Genomic DNA, 21,157 nt, shown 5'->3' with positions numbered 1-21,157 from the left:
ACTGGGGAGTGGACATGGGAAGATTCTATGTAAAATTCAACAAAAGTGAACTTTCAAAAGAGCCCATAGGGCCCTCCCAGGCCTGCCAGGCCAGCTCACAGCTCCAGGTGGGCACCCCAAGCATCTCAGAGCCACAGAACAGCCACAGCAATGTTCCTTGGGAAGCAGCACCACTTGCCACTTGCTTTGGCTGTGACCTGCATCTCTGGTCTGCTCTCTGTGCATCTTGGCTAAAAGACAGCTGGGAAAGAGGCCACACTCTCCTCCAGGAAGAGGGGCCCAGCGGAAACTGCATTAGCCAGGCACGCACCAGCTGCCCGACCTGCTCATAGCATGGGCCACATGCCTGACCAAAGGCCTCTCCCCAAACCCTCTTCTCCCTTGGAGACCAGGACCCTGGAGTCACTCTCTGGAGATCTGGCCAATAACCCCCTGGACCCCAGGGCTGTTTGTGGTTCCCTTGGAAGAAGTAGTAAAGGGCCTGAATGCCTGCAGCACATGCCTGGGGGCTAGACAAGGACACTGACCTGGAAAGGCCTTCCTTCACACCCTGCTGTGGGGCTTGTCGCTCTCCATGCCTTCTCTGCTGCTTCCCTGCTTGACTTCAGCCTCACAGCATGTGGGGTATAAATGGCATGAGGGGCAGGAAGGTGAGGAGGAGGTCCCTAGGCAGGTGCATGGCTGCGGCACAGAGAGACCAGTGCTCACCGGGCCTGGTGCTTGGCATACTCAGGGGCCTGGAGGATGGGTGCATGGAGTTGGTTTGTGGGAAAAATGAGGCCTTGTTGTGGCAGGGGATGGGGAGCTGCCTGGGCCTGGCCTTCGGTCTGACAGGGATGAACACCTCAGGATGTGCAGTACCTGGCCCTCAGTCTGCCAGAGATGAATACCCCAGGCTGTGCAGCAGCTTCGTTGTCATCCAACACCACACTGCCTAGGCAACACCTGCCCACAGTGGCTTGGAGAAGACGCCCCTGTCAGCCCCTGGGCTGTAAGTCAGTGGGCCAGCATCTGCCCAAGGCAGGAATCCTGGGAGGGGCTGGCCATTGTCCCTCCTGACTCAGTTGCTCTCAGCTCCCTACTGTGCCATCAGGTGCTCTCAGGACAGATGCTTCCAGGACAGGCTCTTCTACAAAAACGGGGTTGCCTCCTGGGCCTGGAGTCACACCATAGACAAGGAGGCTTTTGGGCACCTAGGCAGGGTCACTCTGCACACATCTCATGAATGAAAATCCTCATCAGAAAATACAACACCGTTCCTCCAGGATGTGACTGTTTCTAGAGAGGGCCTCGTCTCTATCTCCCACTCCCTCCTCCACATGCTACAAGAAATAGAAGCAGCAGCATAAGAAAATGAAGAGGAACAAGAAAATGATGATAAGGAGAAGAAAAGAAAAAGAACAGGCAAGGGAATCAGGAGTCCTATTACAGCTTTTCTCCCCTCCCTGATTCATGAAATTTAAAAAAGCCCAAGACCATCCCAACAAAAAACAAGCAAAAAGATACACAAATAGTCACTACCCAAACTTTGTTAATAATGACACAATGCTGCCACTCACGTCTGGCTCAGGACCTACCAGGAGGAGGGCGCCCTCCAGACTCTGCAGGAGAAGCGGAGGAGACTCCTCCTTCCCCAGGCTGCGCCTCCACCACTGCCCCAGAGGCCCACAGCTTCCTACCCACCCCAGGCCAGGCCCAGCCGGGCGGGTCAGCCCTGCAGCACTCCTACCCGCCTTCCCAACCTCCAGACTTGCTGCTGCTGCCACCACTAGCGCTGATGCCAATACAACCACTGTTCCTGTTGCCCTCAATCCACTGGTCCACCCTACAAGGCTCCTACCACCTGGATACCACAGCAGCCCTGCCCTTGCCCAGGCAGCAGCCAGCCACCCTCCTACTGCTTCTGGCACTCTGCAGTCTCCATTGCTGCTCTCCTACCGCTCTGGTGCTCTGTAGTCTCCATCGCCATCACCAACCACAGCAAGGTGAGCTGCGGTGCCCCCAGCTTCAGCCTCCAGCATGGAATAAGTGGCTCCTCCTCCTGGCACGGAGCAACTGGGCAGGCAAAGTCAGATAAGCCTAGAACAGGATGCAGAGAGTGGTAGCATTAGAGTCTCACCTTGTCATGCTGGCCACTAGGTGGCAGGGGCCAGTTTTAGCAAAGGTACTCACACCTACCCTCCAAAGTCCAGCCTCCCTTTTTGGCCCAAGTTCACCAGGAACTGGGGCCTGGGGTGGGGACTGGAGACACCACAGTACAGCGTCCGGGCTTCCCACTCGGCACCAACCGCTGGGCCCACCCCTGGCTGCGCTCCTCAGGAAGCAGAAGCAGCAGAAACTCAACCCCAGCCAGCCCTCCCCACCCAAGTGCCGGAACCTCTTCCTGACACCTCCACCCACAGGGCCCTGTCACTCTGTGATGTCCGCTACTGTGTGCCCAGGGGTCCCAGACGGTCTCAGCAACACATGGTGAGAGGGCGCGCGCCTGGGAACCACAGCGGGTCTAGGGGCCGGGCCGTGCTCAGGATCCCCGCAGAAATGCTGTGTGCTGGCCAAGAGCAGAAGGAGATGGCCCTCTAGAGATTGGAGTCCCTCTCACCTCCTCTGACCACCGCTGTCACTGACACCTCCGCTGCCCACCACCAGGGGGACGGTGCAGCCCCCGATAGCGCCCCCGACCCTCCCCCACAGCTGGCAGTGTAGCACCGGATGGCAACCCCAACCCGCCCCTGCCTCGGACACTGCAGCACCAATGGCACCCGCCACCCACCCCCTGCCTTGGGCAGCGCAGCCCGGGATAGCACCCCCAACCCGCTCCCTGCCGTAGGCAGTGGCTGTAGACAGTGTAGCCATGGGTAGCGACCCCAACCAGACCCCTGCCGTGGGCAGTGATGCCCCGATATGGCACCCAAATCGCCCCCTACCCCGGGCAGTGCAACGCTGGATAGTGCCCCTACCTGCTCCCCACCAGGAGAAGCAGCCCAGGATAGCACCCTCAACCCACTTCCTGCCTCCAGGCAGTGCAGCCACAGATAGCACCCAAACTTCCTCCCCACCTCGGGCAGTGCAGCCACAGACAGCTCACCTAAACCACCCTCTGCCAAGGGCAGTGTAGCCCCCTATAGTGCACCCAACCTGCCCCTGCTGCAGCCAGTGCAGCCCCAGATAGCACACCCACCCGCTCCCTGCTAGGCAGTACAGACCCCTGATAGCACCCAACCCACCCCTCCACCACAGGCAGTGTACCCGGCCCTCAGTAGCGCCCCCAACCAACCCCCCCACCCCCTCTCCATGGGCAGTCCAGCCCTGGTACCAATCCCAACAACCCCCGACTACCTGTCTCAGTGTAGCCCCCAGAGAGCGCCCTCAACACCCACCTCCCCACTGCCAGCAGTGTAGCACCCTATAGTGACCCTAACCCCTCCCCCACCACCAGCATTGCAGCCCCAAATAGTGCCCCCAACCCGCTCCCCACTGTGGGCAGTGCAGCCATGGATAGTGTCCCCAAACAGCTCCCAGATGCAGGCAATGATGCCCTGGATATCACACCCTCCCCCGTCCACCACAGGCAGAGTAGCACCGCATAGCAGCACCCACCCTCGCCACCAGCAGTGTTGCACCCACTAGCCCCCCACAACCTGTCCCCAACAAGGGCATTAGGGCATTGCAGCACCTGAGAGTTCTACTAACTCACCCCCGCCCCCCGGCCGCGGGCAGTGCATCCCCAGATAGTGCCCCCAAAACTCCCCACTGCCGCAGGAATTACAGCTTGGGATAGCGCCCCAACCCATCTCCAGCCATAGGCTGGATAGCGCCCCCGGATAGCGCCCCCATCCCACTCCCCTCAGCGGGCAGTGACGCCCGAGGTACCACAACCAACCAGCCCCCCAACACGGGCAGTGACGCCCTGGATAGGGCCCCCAACCCGCCCCCCACGCCACAGGCAGTACGGCCTGGGATAACGAACCTATTCTGCCACCTTTTCACCATTCTGGCTGCGCTGTAGTCACCCTCGCGGCCACCAACGGCAGCAGCGAGGTGAGCCACTGTAGGCTCCAGCCTCCAGCATGCGCGGTAGATGACTCTAGCCTCTGGCATGCGCGGCAAGTGGCTCCTCCTCCTTCTCCTCTAAGCCGGGCACAGAGCAGCTCCGCAGGCCGACGCAGATGAGCCTGGAAGGGCGAGCCACCCCTCTTGGCATCCTTTATATACTGAGTTTAATGCAAATGAAGTTTCTCGACTACATAGTCTGATCGGATGAGAGAAACCTCTAGGCCTACTCTGATTGGGCTTTGTTATCTTGTTCTGATTGGTTATCCTAAGACTTGCTCTCATCCAGTCAGAACATGAAAATAAAGCACAATCAGAGTAGACCTAGAGGTTTTTCTCTCATCCAGTCTGAACATGTAGTCCAGAAACCTTACTTGCATAACCTCGGTCTGTGGGGGGAGGGGTTCTTGCCATTCCAGGCACTTCTGCGTCTGCCAGCCCATCTGCTCCATGCCCAGGTTAGAGGAGGAGTCACCTGTCCCACGCTGGAGGCTTGAAAGCCTGCAGCAGCATGGCTCGGCTCGCTGCCGTTGGTGGCGGTGAGGGAGACTAGACCGCAGCCAGAGTGTAGAAAGGTGGCGGGGTAGATGAGCTATCCAGGGCTCACTGCCTGCGGCAGGGGGCGGGGAGGGGGACAGGTTGGATGCACGGGAGCTGCACTGCCCGAGGTGGGAGGGGGGGCGGATTGAGGGCGCCATCGTGGGCTACCACCCGGTGGTGGGAGGCGTATTAGGGGCAGTATTGGGTGTTGCACTGCCTACAGCACGGGAAGGTTGGGTGCTTTATCGGGCGTCATTTCCTTCAGCCGCGGGGTGGCTTGTTGGGGGCGCTATCCGTGGCTGCACTGGTCGCGCTAGGGTACGGGTTGGGGGCGCTATCTGGGACATCAGTGCCCATGGCAGGGAACTTGTTGGCTGTGATATCCGAGGCGTCACTGCCCTTGGCTGGGGACTGGTTGGGAGCTCTATCTATGGGCTACACTGCCCACAGCCAGGAGCGTGTTGGGGCGTTCTCGGGGCGGACTGCCAGTGGCGGGGGTGGGGGTGCGGGTTGGGTGCTATCGGGGGGCTTCACTGCCTGGCAGGGAGTGGGTTGGGTGCGCTATTTGGGGTTGGACTGCCGGCGGTGGTTGACTCGGTGGGAGGTGAGGGGCAGGGGGAATGGGTTGGATGCACTATCGGGAGCTACATTGCCCGAGGCGAGGGGGGAGATGGGGGCGCCATCATAGGCTACACCGCCTGTAATGGGGGGCGTGTAAGGAGCAGTAGTGGGTGTTGCATTGCTCATGGCGGGAGAGGGTTGGGTGCGTTATCCCGGGCGTCATTTCCCGCAGCGGCGGGGGCAGTGGAGGGGCTTGTTGGGGGCGCTATCCATGGCTGCACTGGTCGCTGAGGGGCAAGGGTTGGGGGCGCTACCTGGGACATCAGTGCCCATGGTGGGGAACTTGTTGGGTGTGTTATCCGAGGCATCACTGCCCATGGCTGGGGTCTGGTTGGGGGCGCTACCCATGGGCTGCACTGCCCACAGCCAGGAGCGTGTATGGGGCATTATCGGGTACGGACTGCCAGTGGCTGGGTGGGGAGGCGGGTTGGATGCTATGTGGGGTTGCACTGCCCGGCAGGGAGTGAGTTCGGTGCGCTATCTGGGGTTGCACTGCCGGCGGTGGGTGGCAGATTGGGTGCCCTATCGCTACACTGCCGCGGCGAGTACCGGGTTGGCGGCTCTATCCTGGGCTACACCGCCGGTGGCGGGGGGCGTTTTAGGGGCGCTATCTGGTGCTGCACTGCCCGCGCAGGAGTTGGGTTGGGTGACCTACTCCAGGCGTCACTGCCCGAGGCTGGGGGCTGATTTGGGGCGCTATCCCGGGAGTCATTTCCTGTGGCGAGGGGCTGGTTGAGGGCGGTATCCGTGGCTGCACTGCCCACAGCACAGAGCGGGTTTGGGGAGTTATCCCGGGCTGCGCTGCCCGTGGCAGGGGGCAGGCTGCCAGCGCCATTGGGTGCTGCATGTACTAGGCACGGACGAGTTAGGGGCGCCATCTGGGACTGCACTGCCGGTGGCGGGCGGTGGAGGTGTCAGTGACAGCGGTGGTCTCCAAGAGAGGAGCGGTCCTCCTCTTCCCGGCCACTTCCTCCTGTTCTTGTTCACGTGCGGCGGGCGCACAGCGTTTCCTGAGCGCGGCAGGGGTCCCAGCCCCGTGGTGCTTCCTCGACCCGCCTCCTCTTGCTCTGTGTTGCAGAGACCGCCTGGGACCCCCGGACACGCAGTAGTGGACACCAGGAGGCTACAGGGCCCTGTGGGTGGAGGAGGCATCAGGAACGGGAACCGGCACTTGGGTGGGGAGGGCTGGCTGGGGTTGAGTTTCTGCTGCTCCTGCTTCCCGAGGAGTGCAGCCAGGCTGGGTGCAGCTGTTCCTGTGGAGTGGGAAGCCCGGGCACTGTGGTGTCTGCAGTCCCCACTCCAGGCCGCAGTTCCTGGCCAGCTTGCGCTAAAAGGAGAGGCTGGACTTTGAAGTGTGGGTGTGAGTACCTTCGCTGAAACCGGCCCCTGCCACCCAGTGGCCAGCATGACAAGGTGCGCTCTAATGTTACCACTCTGCATCCTGTTCTAGGTTTTTCTGGCTTTGTCTGCCCGGATGCCCAGTGCCCTGAGAAGGAGGAGCTACATGCCACATGCTGGAGGCTAGAGCCTGTGGCACCATGATTTGCCTCCGATGGAGGTGGCTGAATTAGGCTTCCCAGAGACTGCAGTGTCCCAATCCAGGATCTGTCTATGTGCTGTACTGTGTGGCCACTGGGACTTTGCAGACATGATGGTGATAAGGAGCCTGAGGTGAGAGACAATTCTGGGTTTTCCGCATGGCTCCAGGGTGGGGTCTTTATAAGGGAAAGAGGAAGGCAGGAGGAGGGTCACAGTGAGAGGAGGAGATGTGGGGATGGAGGGAGAGAGAAGGAGAGAGGAATCCAGGGAGAGGAAGACAGAAAGTGGGGGGAGAGAAGATCAGGAGAGAAATCTGAAGATGCTGAGCTCTGGCTTTGTAGTTAGAAGAAAGGGCCAGGAGCCGGGGGCGTCCTCTAGAAGCTGGAAAAGTTCTGGAAATGGATTTGTCTCAGAGCCCCCGGAAGGAGCCCGGCCCTGCTGGCACCCTGATCTTAGCAGCTCAGGCCTCATTTTGGACTTCTGACTTCCATACCTGGGAGAGAATAAATGTGTGTTATTTTAAGCCACTAAATTAGGGGTCATTTGTGACAGTGGCCATGGGCAAGTCAAACAGGAGCCATGGGAGAGACTCACCCAGGATGCCCCTCGGCCCCTCCCTGGCCCCACCTACAGTGACACAGGCCTGCTGCTGCTGGTGCCCCCGGTTTTCTTACTCCCTACAGAGCAGGGACAATGCAAGAGGGGCTGGGTGGGGCTGGGCTATGTTCTCTGTCTCCACACCTTCCTCTCAGAGAGCAGCTGGAGCCCCAGAACCTGGGAGCCTCACAGAGAAAGTTCTGATGTGGGACCTGGTTTTCCACCCGAGACCCAGGATCCAATAAAGAAGTGTTTCTATAAATGATGCGTCCTCCAAAGAAGGCCAGTGACTTTCTGTGCCAAGTACCTGAGAGAATCGCCATGTCCTAGAGCTGCCAGGCAGCTGTAGGTGCACTTACAGACACAGGTCACCTGTGCATGTGTCAGAGACCAAATCCCATCAATAATGAGGCCTTGGTTAAGACAGGTCCTCGCTTTTAGTTGTGAAAACATGCCTGGCTTCAACATTGAGAAAACCAACTCTCCTTGACCAAATGCTTTGCATATTCTCATAGAAATAAGGGAACACTGGTCAGGCACAGTGGCTCACACCTGTAATCCCAGCACTTTGGGAGGCCAAGGCAGGCAGATCACGAGGTCAGGAGATCAAGACCATCCTGGCTAATATGGTGAAACCCCGTCTCTACTAAAAATACAAAAAAAGTTAGCCAGGCGTGGTGGTGGGCACCTGTAGTCCCAGCTACTCAGGAGGCTGAGGCAGGAGAATGGCGTGAACCTGGAAGGCGGAGCTTGCAGTGAGCCGAGATTGCACCACTTCACTCCAGCCTGGGTGACAGTGTGAGACTGTCTCAAAAAAAAAAAAAAAAAAAAAGAAATAAGGGAACACCTATTACCCTCCTTGCACTGCTTCCTGCGGAGCTCAGATACTATCTTTCACAAGCATCCTGAGCCACCTGCCGGCCTTTTGTGTGTGTTTCCGTCCAGACTTCCTCCCAATTTTTTTTACGCCTCTGAACCTGCTGTAAGGTGAAGAATCGAGACGGGCCCCAAACGTGAGACCTCGTGAATTTGACGGTGCTACAGTGTCCTGGACAGCCCGGCTCTCAGGGCTGGGGAGCTGGGCAGAGAGAAAAGAGGGCATTCCAGGGGTCAGGGGCAGGGGAGCACCAGGCCAAGAGTAGGATTTCAAGACTATAGAAACAGAGGCCGTGGTGGGTGGGTAGACGGTCTTGACCAGGGTAGGGACAGAGGGTGCATCTGAAGGTTCAGCCAGGGACAGCTTCATCCAGGAAGGAGGCAGCAATTGGGGGCCAAGCTGCAAGGAGGAAGAGGAGAGGAGAGAGAATGGAGAGAGAGGTGTTCAATGACCAAATGCCTGGCCTGGCCTGTTTCCCCAGGAGACACCCCTGGGAGTCTGGGAGCCTCTCCCCCTGGGCTACTAACCCACTGGGTGCCAGGAATCCCCCCTTACACACACTGAGAACCCAGGGTGAGTGTCAAATTATATGTTAGCTAAGAAATGAAGAGAGGGAGCAGGATTTCTGATTGACAGTGAGGATATTTATTAAGGGTTTACTGGGTGCAGGGAGAAGGGCTGGATGATTTGGGGTGGGAGGGGATCCCTGCTCTGGGATCCTGCAGCTCCAAGCCCCCATGGGTGGGGCGAGGATCAGGGGCCTAAGAACATTTTTCAGGGGCCACTGTCTTCTCCACAGTGCTCTCTTTGTGTGTGACCCGGCAGCTGTAGCTGCTGCGGGACCTCCATTGATCGGGTGTCAGGCTCAGGTCGCTTCTGGCTGTGTACTTGTTGCTCTGTTTGGAGGCCTTGGTGACTTCCATACCCTGGGTGACAGGGGTGCTGTTTGCCTTCCAGGCCACCGTCACAGCTCCCGGGTAGAAGCCACTCATGAGACACAGCAGTGTGTTTTGGCTTGGAGCTCCTCAGAGAAGGACGGGAACAGAGTGACCGAGGGGGTGGCCTTGGGCTGGCCTGTGGGGTGGGCGAGGGGCAGGAGGTCAGAATCCTGTTGTGTACCTGGGAGCCCCTGACCTCAGTGTATGAAGAGGGGTCAGGCCCCCTCAGTGCCAGTGCAGGACCCCTCAGACATGGTCCACAGTGTCTCAGAAGGGTGTCACACAGTGTTCCTAAAACAAATCTCTGTCATTCAGGGAACCTCTGAGCCTGTCTCCTGCCCATCACCTGTTCAGAAAACCTTTCTAGGCCCTGGGCTTTTGTACAGACAACAGACCCTCAACCGCCTGCCGCTGCCTGCCACGCATCATCCTGACGCAGTCCGGTTCTGGCTGTGTTCTCTGAGCTCTGTGAGCCTCCTGTTGAATTCAGTCTGGGGACTTTTCTCACCTGACACAGCTGCTCTGGGTTGGGAGAGAGTGAGTCTGTCACCTAGCGGCTCTGTTTGTTCCCAGATCGGTCTCTCCTGAGCCTCTGCATTGGGGTCAGGGCCTTTGCTCACCCAAGTCCCACTGTCTGTCCAGGGTTCTCTGTCTGTGGAGTCCGGTTAGAGACCCTCTGTGTTTAGGTCTTATCTACAGTTTTTCTGCCTTGGGATCTGCCTGTCAGATTTGAATTCAGGAGTTCTTGGTTCTAGGGGTGCCTCCCACAGAGACTCAGCATCCACCTCCACGAACAGCATGTCCTTCTGTGACCCTTTGCCCGGCTGCTTCATGTCCACAGCCTTCCCCTCTCTCCTGACTGGTCTTCCTGAGTCCCAGGCCAGCACAGAGCTCTCTCCTTGGGAGCCCACGGAAACCTGGAGAGGGCCCTGCACCTCCTACCTTGTTCCTAGCCTGGATCTGGAGTCCCACAGCCCAAAGGACTAGACCCTGAGACTCTGATTTTTCTTCCCCAGTCTCGGCTTTGAGGGTTCCAGGTCCTTCCAAAGTCTTGCAGGTGGTCACTCCCTCAAGCCTCTCATTCTCTCTTCTCCATGGGATGAGGCCTCAGTTTCCCCTGCATACAGCTCATTAGGCAGACAGAAGCCCAGACGGGGGAGGACGGAACAGAGCAAGTTTTAGGGAAGCAACCTGGCCCTGACAGACAGATGGACAGACAGATGAACAACCGCGTAGGTCACCCGGCCAAGTGCCGTACCTCTGAGGTCAGAGGTGAAGGGGTCACGGTGACCCACTGAGGCAGGGATCTGAACAGGGAGGGGAGAGGTCTTTGCTCAGGGCCCGGGCTCCTCCAGGGTCTTTCTCCCTGGAGAAAGCTTCACCACAAGCCAACATGAGATACAGAAAAGAAGAAAAATAGAAAATTTCTCGGTACCTTCGGGAGAGCAGGGAAGGAGAGGGAAGAAGAGACTCACCTAGGACAGTCAGCCGGGTCCTCCATGAAATACCCCACACTGTGACACAGGCTCATAGAAAATCTACTCCCTAGGACCCCCTACGCCCCCCTCCCCAGCCCCCACTTGCAGCCGTGATTCAGGAAAGCCAAACCACTGACCCCGGTGGGCATTTGCTCAGCAGAGAGTCCGCACATACCTGCCTGCCCTTCTCAAGCTGAGATGGGACAGCTGACCCCATGCATGCAATGACAGGACATCTGGAAATGCAGAGGCCAAGGAAGTTTGTGTCTGGATCAGGTTTTCCCTTTGACTGTGGCCCAGGAATAGGGGGAAGGAGCTCCTTGGAGGGCATTTGCTTCCCTAAGGAGGGAAGGGGCATGGAAAGGGACAGGGATTCTCTACACTATAGGGTTGTTGTAACCCTGATCTCTTGGTGTGATCACGAAGCAAGAGCAGGGAGGCATCCTCAGGTGTCCCCAATGCCCCAGAGAAGGGGCAGCTTGGCCCAGAGTCAGCAGCCATGGGAAGGTCCAATCTGACCACAACCACAACTCCAGGGGTCTCCCTTCCATCCTCCCTGGTGTTGTCTTAGTTTGGGATGGGTCTTGCCAGGTACTAGTAAGAAAGTCCAGCCTCAACCTCCAGGGAGAAGTTGGAAGCAAGCCCCTATCACCCTCTCAGGGTCTCATGTCCATTTTGGGTGTGTTTGGAGTGTCTGACTCAAAAGGACTGTGTGAGTAGCAGCTGGAGTGTGATCTCTAAATCCCACTTCCAACCCAAAAGTCCATCAATGATAGACTGGATTAAGAAAATGTGGTACATATGCACCATGGAATACTATGCAGCCATAAAAAAGGATGAGTTCATGTCCTTTGTAGGGACATGGGTGAAGTTAGAAACCATCATTCTGAGCAAACCAGCGCAAGGACAGAAAACCAAACACTGCATGTTCTCACTCATAGGTGGGATTTGAACAATGAGAACACTTGGACACAGGGTGGGGAACATCACACACCAGGGCCTGTCATGGGATGGGGGGACAGGGGAGGGATAGCATTGTAAATGATGAGTTAACGGGTGCAGCATATGGCACACATATACGTATGTAACAAACCTACATGTTGTGCACATGCACCCTAGAATTTAAAGTATAATAATAAAAAAAAAATAAAGTAAAAAAAAAGAAAAAAAAAAGAACTTGGCTTCTGGACTGTGGGTGTGAGGAAAGAAAAGCTCTTTGCAGCCAGCATTGTGCCTTTAACCAGCCTCTGGGTGAGTCCCGGGCTATGCAGGGTAGGCATTTTCCTGGATATGTGTATGAGAATGATTTCCTTTTATAACATTAATGATGGGACTCATACCTTTACATTCACTAAGATTTCTGCTGCAGAGCCACTGTGCCCATTTTTGGCTTTTGCAGATTCAATTATCTATGACCAAGACTTCCTGAGTATCTGTCCTGTGATTAATCTGGGCATTGACAAACCTATAGTTTCTCCTGAGCAGGGCAAATAAACTTTTAGCCACAAAACTATTTAGACAGTTACTTTATGCCCAATGCTAGAAACTTTTCTGCTTGGTACAAGATAATGGAACAAAGTTACAGCAGAAAAATATGGAACATCTCAAACCATGAATGTCAATTAAGTAGATTAATAAGAAATTGCCTTTTAAATACTAAAAAGTATTGTTACAGTTGTCCTTTGGGTTTTACGGGCTGTGGCTCCGTGTCCCTCCCACACCTGTCCAAGTGGCTTTTGCTGGCTCTCTGTGCCCTGGCTGCCTCACCCTGCACTATGCTGCTGTCTCATTGACATCACATCTCTTCTGCAAATCTATCTTGCTGTCTGTTCCTTCTTCCCTGGAGCAGCTGAAAGGATCATCTTGTGAATTTGGTTCTTTTCATAAGTCATTCTCACACTCTTTACATTGTATCCAGCCTGGTTTTGGGAGAAAGTTTTTCTCACACAGAGGATACACCAGGACTGGACTCTGTCTTTACATGTGGATGTGGAGTGACCCAGAATCCAGCAAAGAGCAAACCCCAAATCACTGCTTTATGACCGGATCCAATTCATTCCAATCACGTAAAGTTAATCTGGCTCCCTACACACTGTCTCCCAAGCCTTGTTTTCTTGCTCAGACACTGAATCCCGAGGAGTGATCTCATCCCACTGTACATTATTTTTTAATAGAACTTAATGTAGGTCTTTTAAAAATATATATACAAAGAAAAAAATCTTCATTTAATATGTGATACACTTTAGGAGAGGGAAATAGATTATATTCAAGTTATTTGAAATTTGAAAACAAAGCTGTTATTTTATGAATTAAGTACAAATTAATCACTAACCTGGCCATTTCCATGATACCTGCAGATTCATCAGTTCTCTGGGTCAAGACCTGAGTCTCAGCCTGGAGGACATTATGTTAAGCAAAATAAATCAGGTCCAGAAAGATAAATACCGCATGTTCTCACTCCTATATGGGAGGTAAAAGAAAAATGCTGAGCTCACAGAAGCAGAGCATAGAATTGTGGGTATAGAGGCTGGGAGGGTAAAGGGCAGGGGAGCTTGGGGAGAGGTTGGTTATTGGATACAGAATTACAGCTAGATGGGAGAAATGGGCTTTAGTGGAGGCTGGGAAGGGTAAGAGGGAGGGGAGCTTGGGGAGAGGTCGGTAATTGGATATAAAATTACAGCTAGATGGGAGAAATGGGCTCTAGCACAACTGTGGGGTAAATATGGTCACTTATACATGATTGCATATTTTCAGAAAGTTAAGAGGATTCTGAAGGCTCCCATCACAAAGAAATAATAAATGTTGGCCGGGCGCGGTGGCTCACACCTGTAATCCCAGCACTTTGGGAGGCCAAGGCGGGCGGGTTACCTGAAGTCAGGAGTTCAAGACCAGCCTGGACAAAATGGTGAAACCCCGTCTCTACTTAAAAAAAAAAAAAAAAAAAAAAAAAAATTAGCCAGGCATGGTGGCACATGCCTGTAATCCCAGCTACTCAGGAGGCTGAGGCAGGAGAATTGCTTGAGCCCAGGAGCCGGATGTTGCAGTGGGCCAAGTTTGTGCCACTGCACTCCAGCCTGGCTGACAGAGCAAGACACTGTCTCAAAAAAAAGAAAAAAGAAAAGAAAGAAATGTTTAGAGTGTGCTAATTATCCTGACTTGATTATTACACATGCATGTATCAAAATATTACTGTGTGCCATAAATAAGTACAATTATTACATGTCAACTGAAAGTAAAGAGGAAAAAAAAGTAAAGCAAAACAAGACCTGAGTGTCTCAGAGTCCTCTAATCCCATGAGGAATCATATTTAAAGCTGACCAAAATTAGGTCTTTATTTTTAATTATGCAAAAAGAGAAAATTCCTTTAATATGTGCCAAAGGGATAGGGAAAATCATAAGATTATATTCAAATTATTTGAAATTTGAAAACAAAGCAGTAAAGATCCCACTACACAGAAAGGCACGAAGACGAAAAGATTCGGAGTTGATTCAAATGGAAGAAAGCACAACTCACTTCACGGGTAACAATTTTTATTTGAAAACACAGGTTTCACAAGAAAATCATCTTTTTTTTTTAAATTGTGACTTTTATCTTAACACTCTGTGAAGTACTCAAGGTCCAAGAAGCTTAATGGTCATTTGTCAAAATAGTAATTATCTAATTTTTTCCTATGAATTATGAAATTTTTTCAAAACCGGAAATAAACCAGTGGAAACAAATAAAAAGTACCTAGAATTTCCTCAATGGAATGCCTGCCCTTATTACCTTTGAGTCTGATGTATATGAATTTAAACCATTTTGTAAAATTGCAAATCCAATCATACTTAATACTTTAGGATTCCAAGCAAAGCTTGAAGCCTACAACATATTACAGGAATTATCTTTACTGACAACTGATGGAAACATCTCTAAAATAAGCTTTTGAAGTTAGTACATTAAGCCTAATTTAATATAAAGGCAATTTAATCTTACCTTCATATGAAAGAAAAATACACTGTCAGGATGAAGGATTTACTGAAGTTATAATTAACTGGAGATATATCACCAGTAAAAACCTAATTCCCTGTTATAATTAAATCAAAGCCTCATCAGGTTAGAGGGTGTGGAAGGGCGTGACCCACTGGGAGGTGGGAATCTCACAAATAAAAGGCCCTCATGTGCCCCTTCCCCACAAGACCTGAGCGCCCAGTGGAAGCAGCTGGAGGACAGAGGAGCTTCCAGCAGAAGAGGTGAGCCCATGCCTGTGTGTGTGTTTTTCCTCGTTAGATGCCTAGAAATGGGGGTTATGACGTGGGGGGATGAATGAGAGAAATGCGTAATTAATGAATTCAACAAACGCCATCTGAGTGCTGCCTCAGAGTTGGAAACCAGTCACCCTGGATCCCCAGTCTAGGAGTGTAAGAGTGGTGGCAGTCAATTTGGTATTCATTTCCAAGGCTGGAGAAGGATGTAATTTTTTTTTTTTTTTGGTGAGACAGGGTCTTAACTCTGTTGTCCAGGTTGGAGTGACCTGGCGTGATCTCTGCTCTCTGCTAATTTTTGTATTATTTGTAGAGACGGGGTCTTCCTGTGTTGCCCAGACTGGTCTCAAACTCCTCGGTTTAAGGGATCTTCCTGCCTTGGCCTCCCAAAATGCTGGGATTACAGATGTGAGCTACTGCATCCAGCCCCTCTTTTTTTTGAGATGGTGTCTCACTCTGTTGCCCAGGCCGGAGTGCAATGGCAGGATCTCGGCTCACTGCAACCTCTGCCTCCCAGGTTCAAGTGATTCTCCTGCTTCAGCCTCCCAAGTATCTGGGATTACAGGCGTCTGCCACCACGCCTGGCTAATTCTTTTGTATTTTCAGTAGAGATGGGGTTTCCCCATGTTGGTCAGGCTGGTCTTGAACTTTTGACGACCTCAGATGATCCACCCACCTTGGCCTCCCAAAGTGCTGGGATTATAGGCCTGAGCCACCACGCCCGGCCTCCCAGCCCCTAATTCTTATGTTCATCAATCAGTCTCTTGCTGGAGTTCCCCTAGGAGGAGGTGAAATGACCCCAGCTCGCTGTTCCTCACATGGGTGCTGCCACGTCACTGGCTCAGGCTCAGCTGCTGGGTCACCAGGAGAATGGACCCTTCCTCCACCTCAGCTCAGAGCACAGTGATGATTCGTGACTTTCCCAATAGAACTTCAAATCTCTGAAGACGGGGGGTGGGGGGATGTGCTTGAGTGTTTGTACTCATGGTCTTATTCTAGAAGTGACAAAGCTGGGACACAATACCTCTATGCATGAAAAGGTTGTCACTTGTCACAACTAGCAGGCTTTCACCTCACGGAAATTTTCTTCCCTTGTGCACTTTTCCCCTGGCAGTGGACATGGCTGCACTCTTCCAAGAAGCAAGCAGCTGTCCCGTCTGCTCAGACTATCTGGAAAAACCAATGTCCCTGGAGTGTGGATGCGCCGTCTGCCTCAAGTGCATCAATTCACTGCAGAAGGAGCCCCATGGGGAGGATCTGCTTTGCTGTTGCTGTTCCGTGGTCTCTCGGAAGAACAAAATCAGGCCCAATCGGCAGCTAGAGAGGCTGGCTTCCCACATCAAGGAACTGGAGCCCAAGCTGAAGAAGATTCTACAGATGAACCCAAGGATGCGGAAGTTCCAAGGTAAGGCATCTGTATACCCTGCCCGCTTCCCAAGACCAGACCAGGAAAAATCATTTGTGCAGTTGGCCCCTCATTCCACATGGGGATTAGCTGCTGTCTGGCACCTAAAATTGAGATGCTTCATCATCACATTCTCAACCCTGACAACACATAGAATCACCTGGTGATGTCAAAAACAAAAACAAACAAAAACCCGACGTCTATGTCATGGGTTAGACAAGGGATTCTCTAAACTTAGTGTGCTCAGATTACCTGGGGATCTTGTTAAAATGCAGATGCTGCACTGGGAAGTCTCAGGATTGATCCCGCTGGCTTGGGGACTTTGCTGAGTAGCAAAAACATAGAGCAACTGAATTTGAATTTCTCTCTAGCAAAGGTTCCCATGAATCTGACATTAAGATGGGCCTGGTAATTCTAATGCACAGTGAATATTGGCACCCATTGTACAAACAACCTCACCCCAGGGTTGGGAAGAGTTGGGAATGGAGCATCTATGGTGTTTGTTTCTGTGAGTGGGGAGAGTTGCAGATATTGGTCTCCTCATCCATGCGCCATGGGCTTCAACAGGGGTCCTGGCTACAGAAAATACTATCACTCTCCATAACTCTGGGGAAAAGGGACATTTACATGAAGAAGTTATGGTCAGCCTGGGCAAAGAATTACACCTATAAATGGTGGTGGGCCCCTATGATGTCCCCGACACTGGTAGCTTCTGCCCTGACACCTACGATCTCTACTCTTCCACCTACCCATACCTGACTGTCTCTCTGCTGAAATATGGAGGACAGATTCACCCTGCCCAAGTCATGTTTGGAACCCTCTTCCTCCTTCCTTATCCATGTCCATTCATTTCATTCCCTAATTCACCATCAAACAGCAATCAATCTCCTCAAGTCTTACTGTGATCTATAAAACCTATATTGGTGATCGTATCAGTTTTTTGACTTGAAGGATCATATGTTCTTCAGTTTTGACTTGAAGATTTTTTTTTTCAGAATGTTCTGGACAATTAATTTTCTCTAGGCCAGATCACATTGCCTCCTTCCTCTGTCATCACATTGTCAGCTGCAGAGATATTCCATCTGCTGTCAGAACTGTACACGATTAATTTGTTTACAAACATGCAAAACAAAGGCCTGGAATCATGCTCTATATACTGAGTTGAGCAATACAAGGTGGAAGCAGAAACATATTTGATATTGACCACTTGCATTGTCTTAATTATCATTTACTTGTTCACACATCACGGTGGTAGAAAGGGGGGCATGGTGTCTGCCTTCAGAGACCCTCCACTCTAAATGAAGAAAAGTTCAATGAAGCAAACACGTGACGTAAAGTAAAATAAGAATTGCTACTGTGAGTAAGAGTCAGGTATTGCCACAAAGCATACCTATGAGAATTTGAACTAGTCAGGGAAGTTACCTCATGAAGTTTGGATTTTGGGGGAAGAAGAGAATTAAAGAAACTAAAGTCAAGAGATATTTGGGCCTTTGAAGTAGAAGAGAGGCATAGGGTTGGCTTCTGTCCATTTGCTGAGCAACTATTTTTCCTTTTCACAGTGGATATGACCTTGGATGCCGACACAGCCAACAACTTCCTCCTCATTTCTGACGACCTCAGGAGCGTCCGAAGTGGGCGCATCAGACAGAATCGGCAAGACCTTGCCGAGAGATTTGACGTGTCCGTTTGCGTCCTGGGCTCCCCTCGCTTTACCTGTGGCCGCCACTACTGGGAGGTGGACGTGGGAACAAGCGCAGAATGGGACCTGGGAGTCTGCAGAGAATCTGTTCACCGCAAAGGGAGGATCCAGCTGACCACAGAGCTTGGATTCTGGACTGTGAGTTTGAGGGATGGAGGTCACCTCTCTGCCAGCACGGTGCCGCTGACTTTCCTCTTCGTAGACCGCAAGTTACAGCGAGTGGGGATTTTTCTGGATATGGGCATGCAGAACGTTTCCTTTTTTGATGCTGAAGGTGGTTCCCATGTCTATACATTCAGGAGCGTCTCTGCTGAGGAGCCACTGCGCCCATTTTTGGCTCCTTCAATTCCACCTAATGGTGATCAGGGTGTCTTGAGCATCTGTCCTTTGATGAACTCAGGGACTACTGATGTTCCAGTCCATCCTGGGGAGGCCAAACAAACCCCCACGGCAAAAAAACAAAAAACAGGGTAAGAAAATTACTTGGGTGGGTAGACTTAGGAACGCTCTACTTGGTAAAAGCATTATACAAAGTCACGGGAGAAAAATATGGGACATTTCTTGATTGTACTTAATCTAATTTGATTAGATTATAGAGTCCTAAGTATTAATTATTGCCACCATCAAACTCATTGAGTCCTATGGTTCACATCTTGTTTCCTATAGAAATGTCCTGTATTCTGGGATCAATTTCCAAATGCTTTATTTTTTATTTCTGCAAGTTCAAATTAATGTATTATAGAAGTTATGAGTTAAATAAACATTGGAATATCACCTAATGGATTATGTGACTTTCTTTCCTCAGCCTCCTGAGTAGCTGGGATTACAGGTACCCACCATCAACCTCAGCTAATTTTTTGTATTTTTAGTAGAGACAGGGTTTCACCATGTTGGCCAGGCTGGTCTTGAACTCTTTACCTCATGATTCACCCGCGTCAGCCTCCCAAAGTGCTGGGATTACAGGCATGAGCCACTGCACCCAGCTGGATTATATGATTTTCTAAATGATAGGAGTGCAATATATTTTATTCATAGTAGAAGTGTGAGTGTGTGTGTATACGTGTGTGCGTGTGTGGGTGTGTGTGTATTTGAACAGAGAGCTGGATAAATGCCTATGTCCTATCCAGAACTGAAAAGACAAGTTATTGCCATCATTGCTCAGTATAGGTAACATTTTCCTGGATGTGTGTTCGTCTACATTAACAATGATAACTCCCCCAATTAATTATTGTAATTATTAATTGTAATTGTTACAATTAATAAATATGCAGGCTAACAAAGCAAAAAAAGACAACACACATTACTAATATCAGAAATAAAAGAGGGGCCATGTCTACCAAACTGTTAGTCATTAAAAGGATAATCAGGGACTATTATGGATGACTCTATTCCCACAGTTTGATAACTAGGTGAAATGTATCAATTCCTTGAGAGACATAATCTTCCCAAGGTCACACTAGAAACAGCCTATTAAGTGAATTAACATTAAGAACATTCCAAAAAAGACAACACCAGAACCAGGTGATTTCTCTTATGAAATCTACCAAATTCTTATGAATCCCAACATATTTTCACAATATAATCCAAAAATTGCGCTCTTAGGTATGTACTCAGTTGAGATGAAAAGTTATGTCCACACAAAGCCTGCACAGGAATGTTTACAGCAGCTTTATCTATAACCACCCAAACTAGAAGCAAGATGTTCAAGAGGTGAATGAAAAAAATCATCATCCATAAAACACAATATTATTCTGTGATTTAAAGGAGTTCTCCATCAAAGCATAGAAAAGACGATGGCATGTATCAGAAAGACTGTGAGGGCATGCCTTCATGTGGATGAGACACACAGAAAGGCAGCAGAGCAGGGTAACTTTAAGTATATTGATGAGTGAAATAAGTTCAGCTGAAAAAGCTACATAATATTTGGTTGGTGCAAAAGTAATTGCGGTTTTTGGCATTTAAAGAATGGGAAAACCGCAATTACTTTTGCACCAACCTAATATATGACTCCAACTATACGACATTCTGGAAAAGGCAAAACCAAGGGAACAGTAAAAATATCCATAGTTGGCATGATTTCTGGAGAAGAGGACAGAGATTCATAAGTAAAGAAGAGGGAATTTTTGGAGCAGTGAAAATATTCCTTATGAGATCGAAATGGTAAACATAACATAGTAAATATTTCAAAATTCATAGAAATGTGTAACAGGAAGAAAGAACACTATGTGAATGACAGACTTTAGATACTAATGTATCAATATTTGCCCGTTACTTTTAGCAAATATAACACAGTAATGTAAGATGTGAATATTAGGTGGAATTATAAGGTAGAGTGAGAGAATAGAATGATGTGGGAACTTTGTGTATTACATGCTCAATCTTTATGTCAATCTAAAACTCTTGTTTAAAGAAACATTCATTTTTTAAATTGTAATATAGCACGACTGTTTCAGGGAGATCTCTTCACAATAATGTTCAACAATTGAGTCATGTTTAGACATTAGCTTGAAAGATTGTCTTACTATTAAATGTGAACCAAAATTGACTTTTAAATGTGTATTTAATTTTGTGATTTCAGCAATACTTCTTGACTAGGCGAATGAAAACTGGCACATTTGAACATATGGCTTAACTTATTCATAGCTTCCTCTTACATATGGGACACTGACTATAATCCATAACTGTTATTCTTAAATCAACGTAATAAATTTCCATGGTACCTTCATGTGGGTGCACCTGGTGGTTTGCCCAGAGTCCAGGTTGTGTCATGTGCCTCTTAGTGTAGACACTGTATCTTCTGAAAGTCTCTATCAGAGAAGATCCTGGTTAATCTTTTTGCAATGCAGACAGCCATTGATACGTTACTGACAGAAAGACCAGAGGGAGGATTGTGATAATTGGTTCTAACTTCTGATCCCATTGTTTACTGGCTTCCAAGTAGAGCCATCTGAATCAAAGTTGGGTCTCAGGAAGATCATGGAGTTCAGTGAGCACTTTATAAGTGGATTAGAAAGACTAAGTGGGCGAGGCCGGGCGCGGTGGCTCACGCCTGTAATCCCAGCACTTTGGGAGGCCGAGGCGGGCGGATCATGAGGTCAGGAGATCGAGACCATCCTGGCTAACACGGTGAAACCCCGTCTCTACTAAAAATACAAAAAAAAAGTAGCCAGG

General features: G+C 50.7%; 1 protein-coding gene and 1 pseudogene across 2 annotated transcripts; one reads left to right on the top strand and one right to left on the bottom strand.

The window, feature by feature from the left end:
- Window positions 1–5,734: 5,734 nt before the first annotated feature.
- Window positions 5,735–18,765, top strand: RFPL2 (ret finger protein like 2). Of its 2 annotated transcripts, none has more exons than XM_055374316.2 (5): window positions 5,735–6,571; window positions 6,662–6,882; window positions 14,725–14,870; window positions 15,997–16,287; window positions 17,847–18,765. In XM_055374316.2, the coding sequence occupies exons 2-5, from the start codon at window positions 6,764–6,766 to the stop codon at window positions 18,458–18,460; spliced, it is 1,170 nt and encodes a 389-aa protein (XP_055230291.1). In that variant the 5' UTR covers window positions 5,735–6,571; window positions 6,662–6,763; the 3' UTR covers window positions 18,461–18,765. The 2 variants fall into 2 exon arrangements, with proteins under 2 accessions (XP_055230291.1, XP_055230292.1); XM_055374317.2 differs by lacking the exon at window positions 5,735–6,571 and adding an exon at window positions 12,998–13,111 and having other exon boundaries at window positions 6,687–6,882.
- On the bottom strand, window positions 8,986–9,995 carry LOC115931968 (immunoglobulin lambda constant 3-like; annotated as a pseudogene).
- Window positions 18,766–21,157: the final 2,392 nt, after the last annotated feature.

This window comes from Gorilla gorilla, chromosome 23 (genome assembly GCF_029281585.2).
Source record: "Gorilla gorilla gorilla isolate KB3781 chromosome 23, NHGRI_mGorGor1-v2.1_pri, whole genome shotgun sequence".
Lineage (NCBI taxonomy): Eukaryota > Metazoa > Chordata > Mammalia > Primates > Hominidae > Gorilla > Gorilla gorilla.
Note: the sequence above shows the minus strand (reverse complement) of the source record. Positions and strands in the feature narration are given on the sequence as shown.

Coding starts and splice junctions, on each gene's coding strand:
- RFPL2 (XM_055374317.2), top strand. CDS start 6,764: ATGGAGGTGGCTGAATTAGGCTTCCCAGAGACTGCAGTGTCCCAATCC. Junction 6,883..12,997: donor ATGGTGATAAGGAGCCTGAG/GTGAGAGACAAT, acceptor TGATACCTGCAG/ATTCATCAGTTCTCTGGGTC. Junction 14,871..15,996: donor AGGAGCTTCCAGCAGAAGAG/GTGAGCCCATGC, acceptor TTCCCCTGGCAG/TGGACATGGCTGCACTCTTC.